Source organism: Nothobranchius furzeri, chromosome 18 (genome assembly GCF_043380555.1).
Source record: "Nothobranchius furzeri strain GRZ-AD chromosome 18, NfurGRZ-RIMD1, whole genome shotgun sequence".
NCBI classification, from domain to species: domain Eukaryota; kingdom Metazoa; phylum Chordata; class Actinopteri; order Cyprinodontiformes; family Nothobranchiidae; genus Nothobranchius; species Nothobranchius furzeri.
In genome coordinates this window covers 13,945,746-13,964,407 of record NC_091758.1, presented here as the reverse complement: position 1 = coordinate 13,964,407, position 18,662 = coordinate 13,945,746, and the positions used below count along the sequence as shown (strand labels likewise).

The window sequence follows — 18,662 nt, the reverse complement described above, 5'->3', positions numbered from 1 at the left end:
CAAACAGGCTCATAATTAAATGTAATGAAGTGTTTTTAAATGACAGAGATCACTTTGATTTCTCAGATGAATTTTCTAAGCAGAAACATCAACGGTAGACACCTGCTGGGTTGTGTGATTTACAGACGTTAACACAGAAACGGACTTGTGTAAAATAACCGTGATGATTTCTCACACCAACACCCTAGTGGGGTGAGAGAGACCGAGTACCTGTGCCTGTGCGTTTGGCTCCAGTCTCAGCAGACAGCCGACCTGCTGGCCCTTCGTCTGGATCACTCCAGCACACACGTAGTTCTCCGGGTTTGGGTCGACATTGTCCAGCAGGGCCATCCCTAGTCCCAGCAGCTGCACATGGATATGAAGCACAAATGTTTCACAGGCAGAAACCAAACCCATTAGAGGAGAGCGCTGGCACCAGCACTAAGAAACGTGGCTTCACCTTGGCCTTGATCACCTCGGTGTCCATGCCGTGGCTGGCCTTGAAGATCTTCTGTGCTTCCTGTTGAGGCCTGTGAACAAACAACAGCTTTGAAGGCCGAGACGTCTTCAGGGTGGAGCCCCACCTCACAAACACCTTCAGCTAACCCCAAACACAACTTTTTCTTAGAGAATCAAGAGAAGTTCTGTCTAATACACACTCCAGGCATCTGTAATCTCTTCAAAATAAAAGCCTGACCCGTGGGAAGCCCTGGATGCGCTCTAGCAGCAGCGGGGACACGAGTGGCTCTGATGGACAGACGGGACAGAACTAAAACAGGCGTACTGACTTACTGGCTGAGCTGTTTCCAACGCTGGAAAAAGTCTTGTGAGGCCATCTCAGTTGGCTGGAAGAACTTGTTGATGGTGACTGGCAGTTTGAGGGTCAGGTTCTGCAGAGCTCCTCCATACCTGAACACAACCGGACACACACATTCACACACTTTCCTGCATAGACCAGATGCGAGTCCAGCTCCAACATCCAACGTTGCTTCGTCACCAGCTTGAGGAGGGGGGGAGGGGGGGGGGTGTGTTCCAGAAGGCGGGTTTAGAACATCAGGGCTTTCTTACGGGTTACACCAGGAATCTCACAAGAAAGCCTGGTTTTGGGAAAATCTCGCTTTCTGGAATACGCCCCGGATAATCATCATTCTAAACGCTACCAAATAAAAACAAATGTCAACAGGGAAAATAAACAAGAACCATTTTTATCTTGTAATCAAGCCTGAGTCAGTCTGAGTAGGGGGGTGGGAGCAGGTGCTTGTTAAAGCCCACCCCAGTTGACTCATTCAATATAAATATGTAATTACGTTGTTATGACACAAACAGCAGCGGCTGTGTACTGAATTGAACTGAAAGTCGGATGCTTCCAGACACATCCAGCGTTATCCCCAGATCTCCTTGTTCTGTCAGAATGAAGACGGGAAACTCCGTTGCATTCATGCACTTCTGCAACACGTTTCACATCACATTTTAATTTTATTAACCAGCGTTAAGTTTTTGTCCATACAGGCAAAACCGTAAAAAGTAGAATCTGCAGCAAAAGTCCATTCCAGTCAGTGATTCAGCTCAGACTGAGAGACCATCAGGAGCCCTCTGCAGGTGTTCTGGATTCATCAGCTGATCAGGGTGTGACACGGAGTCTAGAGTGCTGAACCAGTATTCTAATGAATGTGGGGTTTTCATCAGCTGTACACCATAATCATCATAACTAATACATGCTGAAACATCTGGAATGTCTCCCAGCCTTCCTTAGTGTCTACAGGAGTGATTCATCACTAAATGAAAAATCATCTGTGTTGATGATCTTAAACATACAAGAAACGTGCTGGAAGCTGACTGCAGCGCCAGGTATGTCAGCTCATTAAGTCCCAACAGAGCGGCTGTGGGATTCTGAGGCCACAGGGACTCGGTGGCCTCTCATTAACCCTATTATGGGTCGTTTTAGCACTTACTGCAGCGATACTCAAATGGCGGCCCGCGGGCCCCATGCGCACCCCCCACCCCCACCCCGACCGGGAGGCGTAGGATAGAGCTGAGGAAAGTGATGAAATAACTGATGCATCGAGACGCGGGCATAAACGATTCTGCATGGTAGAAGAGAACCGTAATCAGTTATAGTAGAATGTTGGTTTGTTATTGTAACGGCGGCACCAGCGCAGCATCCACATCTGTCAGAGCGGTGTTCTCCACGTTTACCGGGTAGGAAACTTTGATCTGCCTTTATGTCGTACTGCAGGGCTGAGTGCTAGAGTTGTAACCTGAGACAGAACCCGAACCAAATCAGCCCGACCGGTTCTGTTGAATTTGGGCCGTGAACTATATTAATTGAGTGGGTTGTCACGCGGTGCGCTCCGCTCGCCCGATCAGCGACAGAGAGAGAGAGATTATAATTTTCATAAGTTCATTATTGTTTCTCCTGGAAGCGCTGAGTCAGACCGAGTGCTGTGATGTCAGGAGGTCCGGTCTTGGGAAGGGGGCGGGGTCAGTGACGGCAGCTGCAGCGTGATCGTCTGTCTCTTTTATTTAGGGACACGGAGAAGTTAAAAGGAGAGAGAAATAGAAGTTCTTGTTCCACTTTATTATTGTTTCATGATGATAAACTGATGTTAAATTCAGCTTAAAGAGCAAGTCACCCCCTAGCAGATTCTAACTCCACTCCCACTTCATGTTGCCTGGCAGACCGAGAGGGCGGAGCCGCTAACAAATACACACACAGACTCACAACAGCACTGTGACATCATAATGTACCAGTTTACATCATAGCATACCTCTTAGCCAATAGCGGTGGCAGATTTAAATTCAAATGCAGTGCAGAGTTTTTACCTGACAACGGCACAGCACTGCCAGTTTTAGGCAGAATATTTAAATTTTAGCTAAGATGCACTGAAGTGCCAAATTATTGACGACACGTGTCTGCAGCACGATTAGACACTTGTTTATTTAGTTTATCAGCAAAAAAAAGTTTATTTGGGGGCGACTTGGTCTTTAAAGAGAAACTGGGAGGAAGCTTTGGTTCATTTTAAGTTACAGGAGGTTGTGTGTTTAATGAAGCCGCATGAACCATAAACGCTGCAAGTTGTGAAGCGCGTTCCATCTGCGAGCCGCATCACCAAGCGGAAAGTAAATGAGTCGAGCATAAACCAAGATTTATACTGATCCAGGATTCTCTGGAGGTTTCTTCCTGTTAAAAGGGAGTTTTCCTCTCCACTGTCACTGCATGCTTGCTTAGTATGAGGATTGCTGTAAAGACTCTGACACGAGTCAGTGACTCGATGCAACCTGCTGGGTTCCTTATACAGGAAACTTTTTACTGATTGGCTTAATGACCAGACCTGTGTTGGAATGTTTACTGTGTGAAGGTCCTTGAGACGATGCTTGTCGTGATTTGGTGCGTTACAAATAAACTTGAATTTAATTCAATGATTATTGCTCTTTTATATGCCTAAAGTGTTCGTGTACAAACTTCCCAACACAGTAATTAAAGTACGAAACGACCACTCAATCATATATCTAACGTTTCCCTCAGAAAACCCTCCGTAAGCTCCAGCTGGTTCAGAATGCAGCAGCACGCATCGTCACTAAAACTCTCATCACATCACCTCATCCTCAAACAACTCCATCGGCTACCAGTGCACACCAGCATTAACTACAAGATTCTCCTTCTCACCTTCAAGGCCATCCATAACCTCGCCCCTCTACCTCCCAGATCTCGTTCACATCGTCACTGCGTCCCGTTCCCTCAGGTCCTCCTCCTCCATTCATCTCTCTGTGCCCTCCTTTCGTCTCAGCACCATGGGGAGTAGAGCCTTCAGCTGCACCGCTCCCAAACTCTGGAACTCCCTTCCCCCTCTCATCAAGAACATGAACTCATTCACAGAATTCAACTCAATACTCACCTCTTCAAAACCACATATCAACTTTGAATTTTAGAGTGCCTTGTTTGTTCATGTTTACGTATGTTTACTTACTGAATGATTTGTGTTTTTATCCTGTACAGTGTCCTTGAGTGACCAGAAAGGCGCTTTTAAATAAAATGTATTATTATTATTATTATTATTGTTGTTGTTTAGCAGGTCGTGTTTTAGTAAAACAGCAACTATGTTCTTTTTTATTTTGTCTGTGATGAGGTTTTCTTACACCCATTCAATACCAGTATCATCTACCATTACTAGTATTTGATCCATTCGTTTTGTTTTATCGAACCATAAAAACCTTGTTTTGTTTATATTTATTCATATCAGGCTATTGTTTGGTGGGGTGTGGTCTCAAACCATGAGAGTTCTGGTTCTAACAACTTTCGGGTCACAGGTTTGGTCCGGGGTTCCCTCTTATTCCAGAAGCTTACCTGAACTTTATGTTGAGCAGTGGAGCCTCAGAGAAGTCAGTGATGCACTCGATGTTCAGGACCTGCTGGATCTGAGCTCCACCTTCCACCAGAGGCTCCACCGGTTTGGACTGAACATTGAGCTGTGGTCTGCTGTTAAGGACGTAACAGACCGGAGGTGGAGTCAGTATGGTCACAAGTATTTATGAAGATGGTACGGTGTTCCTGAGCAGAACCAAAGGATATGAGACTGAAGCTCTCCAGGACAGCTGACTGTGGTGGTGAAGCTGGCAAACTGCACTGATGTCTTGTTCCCATAGAACAAGTACATCCTCCCTGAAACACACACACAGGTTGGTTTCAGACAGGTTTCCTGTTGCTGAATCAGCCCTCCTTCAGTTCAGGTCAGCAGATCCTTGTAGCTATGACCAAGAACAACAAGAACCTGGCTGATGTTTATATTTACATGTTACAATAGTGCAGTAACCACCACTGCTGCATAGAACTCAGTGTTTCCCTTACATAGGCGTAGAAATCCCAGCGCCACGCCTACAAGATCCAAAGTTTTATTGATTTTTTTTGCGCTGTTTCCCGAAGAAGCAGCGGGAACTACTCTGTTGTTGCTTGTGATCACAGCCGGCAGGCAGCAAGGAGGAGGAGGCAGAGCAGGGTGGTTACAGCTAGGGATGAGCCGGATACTCGTTTCAGACCAGTATCCGGTACGGATAAAGCATTTTTGATGAATATGATCATGAAACGAGTAAAACTCGTAAATATCTGTAATCGTGCTGAAGGAAAATCCTCATTGGGTAACGGACTGCCTTCACGCTCTGTGATTGGCCAGTCACATAGAGCACCTGCCCCTCCCTACACACAACTCTGCAATCGGGAGCTCAGTCCAGCCCATGAATCCACGCACGCATGCACGCACACACACACACACACACACACACACACACACACACACACACACACACACGAAGTAACTGATCTCTGATTGCTTCACTGTTGCTCACATTTCTTCGGTACTCCATACTTTTCTTCAGCTCGCCTCTTTTTCGGTTTAATATTTAAAGTTACTTTTTTCGTGACGTACGTGGTGCATTTGACAAGACAGAGCTGAAAACGGCTCGTGCTGCGTCGGTCACTGCCTCCGCTCCGCTTGTTTTTTTTTTTTACTCTCCCTCTCTCTCACACACACACACCTCAATCAACATTGTTTTGTTTAACTGTGTGTGGGGAAAAATGCCAACAATGTTAGGAAAAAATCAGTTGAATCAAATTAAAATAAAATCTAGTATTCTGGTATTTCATGTTTCCTAGTTCGTACTGCATGAGTTCAGATGCATTAATCAATACACTTAAAATATTAATGTTCTGATTTTACTGAAACACTTGTTCTGTAATAGTTTCTTTACAATTGTGATCAAAAATATTTAATCTCAGTTCTGAGGCTGCTCTGTAAATAGTTTATAAATAAACAATACACACAGCAACTTCTGATCAATCCATATCAATTTTAGACTTAAAATAATATATTGATGTAAACCACACCCACTAATTTCCAAATAATAAATAAGAGGTGCATTCATCTGTGTATCTCCTCTGATCCACATTAGTGATATTTTCAGCACCAGAACAATGAGGCAAAGAAACAGATTCCTGAGATTATGTTAGTAATTTTATTTATTAGGTGCACCTGACCTGTTCTTTTTTTCTCTGAAATGAGATCAAATCAGTGCTTCTATGGGTTGTCCCCTCTCTGCACTAGAAACATTTACTTTATTATAATGTTCACTGTAATGCATCTTTATGTTCTTAACACATAATTTACATAAAAGATATTGGTCAGTGATGCCAAATATGTAAATTTGTGTTTCAGTCATTTTAATACTGGCTTAAAAATACTTCATTAAGTCTACTAAGCAGGGGTGTAGAACGTTTTTATTAGGGCCAGCCCAGTAATGATCTTGGACCAAAATAAAGGGAGCAGAAAGTCAAATAAAGGGGGCAGAAGGAGATGTTTTTCCAGACGCCAAGAAAAATTAAATGCCAACCCCCCCTGCAAAGTGTGTCACTGAGAGTTTAAAACAAAAATTATTTTTGTGCAAATATTGGTGTATTCACCTTTAATACTAGTTATTAAAATGCAGCAGTTGCTGGATTAGTGCAGTTCAGAGTGGAGTGCGTCTAATAAAACAATATTAACATAAAGGTGAGACATAATTCATAAATCCCCCCCCCCCCCCACACACACACAGCTGGAAAAATTCCTAGGGGAGACTGATTCCTTTGCTTGCTGACCAATCAGAAGTGACTCTTGCTGAGCCGTGCACAAGCAGAGCTTCACAGTGAAAACTCACCAAGGTTCTGGCGGTACTCTGACTTGATCCCGATCTGCAGGAGCTGGTTCTCAAACAGAACACCATTGTTCTTGCACACAAACCTGTTGGACAGAAGCAGGTAAATGATTATTTCATTTAAGTGACACTAGCTGCAGACAAAAGTCAAGCTCTGATGTGATCTTAAATCGTTTTAGGGTTAATTATTAAAGCCCTTTTGTTTCATTTCCAGAAGAAACCAAGTGACACCAATAAAAATCTAAAAGATACAGAAAGAATTAAGCAGCTGGTTGTTTCTACATCAGCAGCCAAGGCCTTGGAGAACAACTGTTGGTCATCACAAAGCTTTCTGCTTCAGCGTTTCCAGATGTTTCCATCAGATGTTTCTGTGGTTACTGAAGTTTCAAAGGTTTTTAGTCACAATTAAATGAAGCTGATCCAAAGAGTCCACATCTCCAGCATGGGCCCTTCTGCTGGTGCAGATCCTGACTGATGAAGCTCATTCTTCATCATGCCTCTGGAGGACGGACCTCAAGATCTCGATGGGATTATGGTCTGGGGAGTTTTCATGAAGGTCTGTCTGTTCCTGATCCACTTAGTTCTGACTTGATCTTTCTGGCCAAGTATGCTTTGGACGTAGAAGCCGACCGATTTACTCAAATTTTTATGTATTGGCCATCTGCCAAACTAAGTTTTAAAAGCCGATAAATAAAAAATAAAAATCAGGCACCTGTTTGGCCAACTGCCACCACTACTAGACTGAAGAAAGGACCCGAAGGACCCCAACACACCATGAGCCAGCCCACTCAGCAGCGCTGTGCTCCAGGTAACTTTATGTCGAAATAAACTGTAAGATTTACTTCCTCATCTTTGTAAGAAAGAACTTGCAATGTTGATTAGATTGTAAAATGTATTTATCGAGTGGTCATGAAACTCGTCACGTAACCCGTTTAGCATTCTACTACTAGGCTTGAAACGTGTTAGCTTCAGATGCTAGTTACTTTAGCACTCTGTTCAGGAACAGAGGTGATTACATTTACTGGGGTTTGTTAGTAAAATCGAGTCATAAAGGCATAAACGGAAGATTGAAAATTGCAGAACATTAGTTGGGCATCGAGCATCGATTGGAACTGGGACTAACTGTCCGTTTTCCCAGAATAGTTAAAAGTTTTAAGTTTCAATTTCTAGTTTCGATGCCCAGCCCGCCATCTGGATGAATAATCCGCAGCCGATGTCAGTTAAAAAAATGTGCTCTGCAAATTCTGATTAAGGCCTCTCAGAGCCGGTCAAACCAGCTGTCTGTTGCTGCTACTGTGGGGCCCAGAGAGACCCTGAACGCATCATCGCGTCGCCCCCTCCCTTCCTTTCCCCTCACACTGTAGGCGCGCAGCAGCAATGATGTAAACAAACATCTACTGAACTTACTCCGTGAGAGTGTTGTAAAGTTTGTATCCTACCACAAAAACACGGTGCGGAGGAAGCTCGGTAAAATGCACCAAGACAGTAGATTTAATACGAGTTTTAAAGAAGAAACTCTGGTGGAGTGAGGTGAGTTGAGGCTCGCTGCAGAAATAAAAACACGGAGCATCAATACGTGTTTGTAACCCATAAACTAATAAAGAGCATCATGCTAGATCAGCAGCTTGTGATGACACTCAATAGGAGCTGCTACAGATATTAAGTAAATAAATATAATAATAATGATGATATTCATATAATAAATCTCACAACACAACAAAAACATGATACCGCAGCTATTCGTATGTTTCTGTTATTCTATTATTGTTTTGAGTTTGTTTTATTCAACAAAGTTCAATAAATATTAAGAGATTTATTGACTTATTTAATTTATACTGCACACAGTGAGTGTTCAGTTGTCTTTCACAATGAATGTGCTGCTAAAACGTATATTTACATATATATCTATACCGTAAATCCTCTAATACAGGCCCGGGTCTGTATTTGACTCAAGCTCCAGGCCTTTATTGGAAGGAGGACCAGAATTAGAGGCAGGCCTCAACTTCTACTTGAGCAAAATGAAGTAATGGTTCGCTGGAGTTTTTGACAAATAAAATTGCGCCCACATTTTCAAAGTTAAACACATTTCTTTTAACAACGGTAGTTTCTGCTTCAGCCCTCTCCCCCCTCCCCCTGCGCAGCGGCCGCAAACTCACTGATGCGCCTGCAGCCTCTCGGAGTTCCTGCTGCTCTAAACATTAAAATAATTATTTCATTTTCTGTTCCTCACTTCTGATTACCTTCAATGGTGTCTGTTTGTTGCAACCAGCAGGTACAAAAACTAACTTGTTTTTATTTGACTATTTTTTGTCCTGCCTGTTTATTATCTTCCTGCATCTCCTCTCAATCCTAAAGAGAAACTGCTACCTGGGTTCATATATATTCACCTTATGAGTTACCTCTGAACTGCAGTTCTAAAAGATCTACCGACCGCAAAAACAGCAGAGTGCTCCCTGCTTGGAGGCCGCATCAGTGATCGGTGCGTTACCGGATGACAAGGTGATGCGCCCCGCTCCACAGCAGCGAAACGCATCAGGCGCAAATAAAAGACAGAAAACATTAAAGTAAATGAGCCGACATGAACGATCGCGTGTTAAATTAGTTTTTGAGGTGGCGACACATATACATATATATATATACATATACGTATATATATATATACATATATATATATATATATATATATATACACATATATATATACATATACGTATATATATATATACATATATATACACATATACATATATATACATATATACACATATATGTATATCTGCCTTAATAATCGGCTTTAGATATCGGCCATCGTCAACAAAATTCTTTAAAAATCGGTATCAGCCTTAAAAAAACTATCGGTCGGCCTCTAGTTGGATGGTTGGAGGAGTTCCTCAGGGAGGATGTTTAGGTAGGTACCATTCTTCACTCATCTGAGGCATAACTGTTTTGAGTCCACTCCCCTAGGCTTCTTCATTGATGAGGGAGGGGGGTATGTAACAATAAAGGTCATCATGAGGTCAAACAGGATCTTTGTGAGTCATTCTAACCATTTTAAAACTTCTGGAGTTCATGTAAACTGAAGCAGCAACTTTGTGGTGATTCACATTTGTGTAGTTCTTTAAACTTGGACAAAAACAATCAGTCTGAGAACTTAAATGGTTTCAAACTGGTGTGTAAGAAAAAAGCAGAAACATTCAGAAGGAGACCTTACTTGTCAAGAAGCTCGTCTGCTTCAGACAGAGGAGGAGCAGGATCCTCAGAGGGAGGAGCAGAGCTGAGAGACCACAGAAGAGCCGAGAGAGAGAGAGATGAAGCGGTAAAATAAATAAAATAAAAAGACGGTCCAAACCAACAGGGATGGATGGAGCAGAGAGAAATGAAAGTCATCATTTTAACAATGGAGTGATGAAGAACAGTTAGAGGATAAGGAAAGAGGAAGACAGAAGGGAATAAAATACAGAGGTGGTTAGTAGAAGCAGCTTCAACAACTGTCTGAGTCTAAAGTGTGCAGCAGCTCCTCCTGCTCAGACATGGCTCTTCAGGATCTAAACTCATACACGTGCAGATGGTCTGATGACAAACAGCACATGTTCAGATACACAAGCTGAGAGCCATGCACGGCAGGTTACATGCTTGTGAGCAGACCCCAGTGGTTACTGCGGCAACAAACCACCACTAATATCATGGTTCTACTTTCATATACGTGTTATTTTTATGTTTGTGCTTAGAGCCCAACAGCTGCTTCAGATGTTAAATGATCCGCACTTGTATAGTGCCTCTCAGAGTAAGGTCTCCAAAGCGCTTTACACTACAGTGCATCATTCATCCATTCACACACTGATGGTGATGAGATACGATGTAGCCACAGCTGCCCTGGGGCGCACTGACAGAGGCGAGGCTGCCGAGCACTGGCGCCACCGGTCCTTCCGACCACCACCAGCAGCAGGCAAGGGGGGTTAAGTGTCTTGCCCAAGGACACAACAGCAGAATGAAGAGCCAGTTCTTTTGTCTCTCTCATGTGCACCCACCCACAAACACACACACACACACACCCACACACACACCCACACACACCCAAGAAAGAAAACTATCTTTTCTATGGTGCCTCAAGATAAAAATCACAAAAACCAAACAAAATAATTAAAATATAAAAAAAGATTTTAAAACATGATTAAAATAAGAAATAAAAATTAAAATTAACAAATGTAAGGAAGAGAGAAAATGAATAAGAGGGAAGTCAATGTATCCCAGGAAAAGTGGAATAAGAGCATAACAGGAAGAGGGTGATGAAGGTCACAACAAAGCCTGAACAAGTGAGTCTTCAGCTGCTTTTTAAAGGAGACCACTGAGTCCACTGATCTCAGGCTCAGGGGGAGAGAGTTCCAGAGTCTGGGGGCCACAGCAGCAAATGATCTGTCACCTTTGACCTTTAGCCTGGTGCTGCACAACCAGTAGGCTTTGGTCACTGGACCTCAGGGACCTGCTGGGGGTGTAGGGACTAAGAAGATCACCAATGTAAGATGGTGCTGGTCCATGTAAGGCCCTATAGACCAGAACCAGGATCTTGAAATGAACCCTGAAGTTGACTGGCAGCCAGTGAAGCTGGAGGAGAAGCGGGGTGATGTGGGTGTGTTTGGAGGACTTGGTCAGAAGCCGAGCTCAAGCTAGCATCGTTTCTATCATCAAACACAGATCACATCTCCCACCCCAGAGTCCAACAGTGGTCATTATGTGTAACATCAAAGCTTCATGTACGCAGCTTTAATGAAGGTTTTCTATAACAAAACATGCATGACAGGCTGCTGTTCATAAAACTGCTCAGAGATCAGTTTTATGAGCCTCGTCTGTGGTTCAGCCCCCTGCTGTCAGCTGATATCAGCGTTCCTGTGTTTGTGTCTGAGTTACGGTTTTATTGCTAGCTGTGGTTGTTAGCTTTACACATTAGCCTTCAACATGAGGATGGAGGTCAACTATAATGATCTGGATGCTGGAGAGCTGATGTTAGAGTCAGCCCACCACAGAACCAGGCTGAACTGTTCAGTTAAATACATATTCAGTGGCAGAAAATTTAAATATATATTGTGTATGATGATAAAGCCCCAATATATCTCACATCACCCAACACCAAGTCATGGCATAATCTGGATGGAACTCAGGGTAAAAGTAATAATGAATCAGAAATATCCTCGCTTCAGCTCACCTGGTGGTGATGGAGCGCAGAACATCAAGATTCATGGAGAGATAGTCTGGGGCTTTGGTGTAAACCTGAATGTGTCATGAATAACTCAGAAAAACAATGCAGATGTGCCACATCTGCCACCTCTAGCTAATTCTCTAGTTTACTACAGCGCTCTTACTCTGAGTCACCAGGACCCTCCACCACTAGGGGGTCAGAGGTCTCAGTGGGCTGATCCAGATCTCTGTCAATGTACAATCATGGTGGAGGACAAGAGACGAGCACATCCAGAACACACACACACACACACACACACACACACACACACACACACACACACACACACACACACACACACACACACACACACACACGCACACACACACACACACACACACACGAGAAAGAGGAAGGGGAGGAGAGAAAAGATGGAAGACAGTCACAAACAGAGCAAGTTAAAGAACAAACAAGAGCAGTAGACCTGCCAACGATGAGGTCTCCTGCTGCAGGCTGAACGTGTGCTCTCTGAGGACCAGTCAGGCTGCCTCCAACACCACCAACATGTGCAAATATCCCTTCTCTTCACAAAAAACAATGAACTATGTACAGCTAATATAGTGCTCCATCTTTAACCCAGCCACGGGAACAGACTGGAGTCTGGCTCTAGTACTGTGTTCATCACTACTGTTACACATCAGGAACAAACATTACAGAAGCAGAAAGATTCAGACAAAGTTATGAGGATGCTAAAGCAGCAACTGGGGTAAGGGTCAGAGGGGTCAAAGTCAACACGTGGTCCCAGTTGGGGGGGGGGGGGCAACCCCGGTCAATTCAGTTGAATAAGGGAAGACGTAAATTACCCCCGTCACCATGGTAACCAACGGTGGTTGCACATCCCACAAAATGCACATTTCCTTTAAATGAACAGAAATTCAGCCAGAAGTGAACAGGCTGCTATCTGAAAGTCCTCTTTGGCTTGAGTGTGATGATGATGGCGGTCTCAAACCCCCCTGTTCACGTCACTAAGACACTTCATGAACAGCCAGGTTGAGCTCATGGCTTCCCCAGTTACCTGTACAACACCTCTTAACTTTACAGTGGAGGCCCCTTCAGCCTCCAGAGACAACTTTAACAGCGAATGTCAGAAGAACACCTTCTGGTTGGCAGGTCTAGGTCTGACAGGGATAAAGCAGACAGACAGTGACACCCTCACAGTCGGACACTCAGAAAAGTCAGCTCTAAACTGCTTCAGTGCCTCAGCCTCTATCAGGGGAAATGAGACTGACTTTGTGTGTGTGCTGATATGCTGATGACAGACAGGTGTTTTCATCCTGACAACATATAACCTGGAACTAGAACTGAAATCCAAAATAAGGTTAAAAGGTCAATCAGTGCATCCATGTGAGCGCCTCACTGCCTCCACTAGGTTAAAGGTCAGGTTTTGCATTTTACAGGTGGACGCTCTAGCCTGTTACACTGGATCAGCCACTCACAACACTTTACAGCTACTGAGCCACAAGACGGCCTTGTACCTGAGGAAGCCATCGTCGTTCACAGCAGCAGAAGGTGCAGCTGGTCCAGCCTCTGAGAAAACGTCCACCAGCAGGCTGCCGGCACTGCTCAGAGAAGCGCCAACTGGAGCAACGGATCGGATCCCCAGCAGGTCTGCTGATGGTGATGGGGTGGACTGGGAAACACAAGAGGCCTTTAGTGGAGCTGGCACGGGGCCGTTCTTCAGACATCTGGTCTGCTAAACCCTACAGAGTGCTTACAGCATTAGAGGCAGCCATGGCTGCCGTTTCTGGCCCCCGCTCACCCCCACCGTTCAACTCGCCACCCTCCCTTTTGCCGTCTTCCAGTTCTGTCACAGACACAGCCCCTGGACCCTTCTTCTTCTTCAGTTTAGCCAGAATGGATGACTCCCTCTCAGGGAAAGGAGGCATTTCCTCCAAGACGGTAGCCTGAGGAACAGGTGAGACAACCTCTGATGTCTGAACATAATATTGGTCAGAGTTATGAACCGTTTGTTGCAAGTGGACTAACCAGGACATCTGTGCTAGCAATGGAGGACAGCTTCAGGTACTCGACAGCTCGCTGCTGCAGCTCCACGTCCGAGTTGCGGATCTGGCTGTCACAGCGCAGCACCTCTTGGATAGTCGCCTTGGTCTCTGGGAAAAGGTTGATGAACTTGATGTAGGCCGACAGCAAGAGGGCGCGGGTCGGCACGGAGCACAGGTGGAATTTAGAGTGGAGAAGGTTGAACTGGACCAGGGGGCTAGATGGCAGAACAACACCGTCACCACTGGACCTGAGAAAGGCAGCTCTGTGATTGAAATGCCAAAGTCAGCCTACCTGGATCGTGGGTCACCGGCAATCAGGTTCCCAAACTCCCCCAGAATGTACCCTCCAACCTTCACCATGTTTTCATGGCAGGCCGGGGCTTGCAGAGCCTGAAACGGAAAACGACTGGACTTTAATACGCTGAAACTAATCTCCCCAACTTCCTCCAGCTGGACAGTGCAGACTAGCTTTAGCCTAACACGTTTTAGATCCCGATGACAAGAATTAGAATTTGTTACAATGCTGTTAATCGTTGATTAGGGTTGTCACGGTAACCACCAAATGTGATCCTCCTGCTCCTCTGACTCATTGTGACACTCTCTCCTGGTCAATCCACTCAGATTAAGGCTCAAACACACAGTCTGTCCCAGATTATAGCTACGCTGGGTCTCTGGGGAACTATTAAAGTTGTTTCCAAGAATTCAGAGTTTCTTCTCTGAGGGTCAGTCTGAGTTGATTCCGTTTGGACTTTTGCAATAAACGGATTATAATCCTGTATGAGATTAGAACAATCTAGACAAGCTGTGATTAGATCTGGAACCACACTGGACTGGGATGGATGGAAAACATGAAATGATCAATAACACTGAGTTTCTGCTGTTAATGACTTCACCTTTTGTTATTTCTCTTCATCAATCTACAGTTTTGACTCAGACAGGAAGTCGGAGCTGGGTTGGACTGCGGGTAAATAAAGCTTCACTTCCTGACTGGAGCAGAACATCTACCTGAGCTCCAGAGGGGGCGGGGCCTTGTCCGTGTGTCTACTCTATACAATGTGATGCTACAAAATACCAGAGCTCACTATTCCTGCCTCAGCAGGCCGTGATGTCCCGTTGTATGCAGGTTTAATAAGCGCTGTTAGAGATCTGAGCTGAAACTCAGAGAAAGGAGAATAACGGCGCTTCTGGAGCAGCCCTAAGCAAACTGACCCAGTGGAAACACTTCAGACAGAAATAAAAGTAAACTACTCTCAACACACACCTGCTGCCTTTAGAAATGCAAATATTCTTAGGTACAAACATATATCTGACATTTGACTTTTTGCTGACAGTGAAGTTGTTTAGCAACCATCTAATTAACCAAGATTAGCATGTAGGATGTTCAGATTTCAAGCAGCAGTACCTCAAAGACCGTCTTGGCCGCGTAGCCCTGCACGTCGTCTCTGTTAATGACGATCTGAATGACTCGGTACCACACCTCTTCACTCACGTAGTCCCCAGCGATGCGGATGAGGTTGAGAATGGTGTCTACATACCAGGAATAATCCACAGCGTACTTCTCTGCCAGGATGGCCACTTTCAGCACCTGATTTCAGACGACAGTCATCAAAGACGCTAACAGAGAACAGTCTTTGTTCCATAGCTTCACATAAATACTAAGCTGATAATTAAACTGAAGCAAACATCTTTACTGTGAACTAAATTTACTTTGTATCTTCATTCTTTTTGCCGTCTTTTCTCATTTGATTTTTCCTACTGGGAAGTTAGAATTTCCGAGGAGAAAGCAAACGCACCATTAGCTGATAACAACGGTGGCAATGGAAGCTAACATATCAAGCTAACGTTATCTTTAACAGTTTATTTAACTGCTGGAGCAGATTTAAACGATGATGCCTCACACTTAAATCGTTGTCACTGGTTTCATCTTCACCCAATCACCCGTCGCATTTAGTAAAGTGAAGCCAAACTTTAGAGTGCGCATCTTCTAGTCGGAAATTCGGAGTTCCGAGGAGAAAGCGAACTTACCATTAGCAAAACGGAAGCTAACATATCAAGCTAACGTTATCTTTAACGGTTTATTTAACTGCTGGAGCAGATTTAAACGATGATGCCTCACACTTAAATCGTTGTCACTGGTTTCATCTTCACCCAATCACCCGTCGCATTTAGTAAAGTGAAGCCAAACTTTAGAGTGCGCATCTTCTTCTAGTCAGAAATTCGGAGTTCCGAGGAGAAAGCGAACTTACCATTAGCAAAACGGAAGCTAACATATCAAGCTAACGTCATCTTTAACGGTTTATTTAACTGCTGGAGCAGATTTAAACGATGATGCCTCACACTTAAATCGTTGTCACTGGTTTCATCTTCACCCATTCACCCGTCGCATTTAGTAAAGTGAAGCCAAACTTTAGAGCGCGTTCATGTTCTTCTAGTCGGAAATTCGGAGTTCCGAGGAGAAAGCTAACTTACTATTAGCGAAACGGAAGCTAACATATCAAGCTAACGTTATCTTTAACAGTTTATTTAACTGCTGGAGCAGATTTAAACGATGATGCCTCACACTTAAATCGTTGTCACTGGTTTCATCTTCACCCAATCACCCGTCGCATTTAGTAAAATGAAGCCAAACTTTAGAGCGCGCATGTTCTTCTAGTCGGAAATTCGGAGTTCCGAGGAGAAAGCGAACGCACCATTAGCGAAACGGAAGCTAACATATCACGCTAACGTTATCTTAAACATTTTATTTACCTACCGGAGCAGATAAAAATGAGGATGTCTCACTTAGATCGTTGTCGCTGGTTTCATCATCACCCAGTTACCCATCACATTTAGTGAAGTGGACCCAAGCTTTAGCATGCGTTCTTTCTACCATGCTGCTCTGTTTACAACTCGCTCGCAGCGAGCAACGACATAACGCTCTTGCACATGCGCAGCTGTCTTGGCAAGTTCTCGTTATGAAGGACGGGTACTGAAACGAGGCACCGTTTGAAATGGCGTGAATCGGTTGGTACTATGGAATTCGGTCGGTACCTTAAAAAGTACCGAATTCGGTACCCATCCCTAGCGTCAGGTGTGTTCATAAACCAAAACACCCACCATCTCTTCTCTGATGGAGTAGTCTGCAGTCTCCAGGTAGCTGAGCATCTCTGCTACTATCTGCTTGGCGTTGCTGCGATCACACATGGCATACAGCAGATCAGCCGCTCGCTGACGAACACTCACATCTCTCTCAGTCTAAACAAACAAGCACACGTTGAACAAAACAGACCCCAGGCAGAGAGAGGGCTATGATAGAAAACGTCAGAGTGAAAGGCACCACCTTGAGGGCATTGATGACAGTCTCAATGTGAGTCTTGACAGCCTCATGGGAGAACTCTGAGCTGGCCAACGTGCACATGCTTTCCAGAGCCAGGTAGCGCAGGTTGGTCTCTCTGTGCTGCAGGAACTGGCCAAGCTGGTTACAGGCTCGCACCAACAGGTTGGGCTCGCTGCACAATGAAAAATACATTACCTTCCAATCAGGATAAGCCAATGTCCGTGCAATGTAAAAATACAGTTTACAACATCTCATCAAGTCAGTGAGAGAACCCAAATAAAGACCGGGGAATCTGTTCATTATTTACACAATCCATAGTAAGAAAAACCCAGTCAGATCACATATCCATGTTTTCCACGTGCTTCTGTGATTTCATAACGTGAATTTACAACACCTAGTGCGTCTGAGAGTTTCAGCCTCCATCATCTGAACCAGGTGTGGGCATCAGGCCACCGTTTGCCTCACTCTTATACTGGAATATTAATACTGACCACATACTGATGTTATAATAAATGTGCGGCCCTAATTGGTGCTTCATACACTTCAACTAAATGCAACACACACCTGGTAAGCATCAATGCACAGACAGGGTTTAATCATAACATGGGTATACTGGACCAGAGCCACCGTAAGACCAAATAACAGCCAAGGCTCGTGCCTCCAACAAGCCTCCAGAAAAGACAAACTATACAGGAACAACATGCAGATCTTTGACTTGTTTTGCCCATGTAAACCGCAGCATTATATAATTAACCTGGTAGTAACCAGGGTTACGACAGTGAACTGCTCTTCTCTAGAAGGTAGTAAGAATTGTCAACAACAATAAAATGGAAATGCTACTTTGCTAACAGACATGAACTAGTGACTTCTGGTTAAATTTGATCAAACATAGTTTAGAAGACTCACCTGTCGTAATGGATGATGAGTGATATCGCCTCAAACAAAATGGCATTCTTGGCATTGGAATGCTGCACCTTCTTAGACTTTGGTGGCTCCTGAGCTTTATTGAGAATGGTCTCCAAACACTCCACCAGACGGCCCTTGACAGCACCATCTTCTGGAGGAGGGTAACACTGCAGCAAACGCAGCAACTTGCAGGAGAGCCAGGGTGCAGGAACAAAATAATACGTATAATCCTGCAGATCGGTGGAAGCCGATGACACAATCTGGAAAACAGAGGGTTTGATGTTCGTCAGTTCGTCAGTGCTGAACCATCAGCTCTAGCCCTTCACAAATTGATGCCTTAGTTCATCATGTTAATTCCTCTTTACGTGTGGCATTAGATGATCTTGCCCCTTTAAAAAAGAAGGTAATTAGGGACAGGAAGTTGGCTCCCTTCTTATTTACAAGCTTTAAAACAAAACTAGGAAATTGGAGAGAACATGGCGCTCTACGCACCATGAGGAGGCCTACCTATCCTGGAAAAATAGTCTTGTGCTTTATAAAA

The 18,662-nt window shown here is 44.3% G+C and overlaps 1 protein-coding gene across 3 annotated transcripts in view; it reads right to left on the bottom strand.

The window, feature by feature from the left end:
• The window catches only part of ap2a1 (adaptor related protein complex 2 subunit alpha 1), a 48,896-nt gene that overhangs the window by 1,820 nt on the left and 28,414 nt on the right, over nt 1-18,662 (bottom strand). The window contains exons 6-21 of one of the 3 annotated variants that reach the window (XM_070546975.1): nt 18,122-18,381; nt 17,219-17,387; nt 16,996-17,133; nt 15,302-15,484; nt 14,192-14,289; nt 13,883-14,114; nt 13,612-13,800; nt 13,372-13,526; nt 12,021-12,083; nt 9,875-9,937; nt 6,667-6,749; nt 4,553-4,639; nt 4,325-4,451; nt 772-888; nt 440-509; nt 211-345 (exon numbers count right to left, since the gene is read on the bottom strand). In XM_070546975.1, coding sequence (XP_070403076.1) covers nt 211-345; nt 440-509; nt 772-888; nt 4,325-4,451; nt 4,553-4,639; nt 6,667-6,749; nt 9,875-9,937; nt 12,021-12,083; nt 13,372-13,526; nt 13,612-13,800; nt 13,883-14,114; nt 14,192-14,289; nt 15,302-15,484; nt 16,996-17,133; nt 17,219-17,387; nt 18,122-18,381 — 2,169 coding nt within the window. The remainder of the gene's footprint in view (nt 1-210; nt 346-439; nt 510-771; nt 889-4,324; nt 4,452-4,552; nt 4,640-6,666; nt 6,750-9,874; nt 9,938-12,020; nt 12,084-13,371; nt 13,527-13,611; nt 13,801-13,882; nt 14,115-14,191; nt 14,290-15,301; nt 15,485-16,995; nt 17,134-17,218; nt 17,388-18,121; nt 18,382-18,662) is intronic. The other 2 variants (XM_070546976.1, XM_070546977.1) reach the window with 2 other exon arrangements.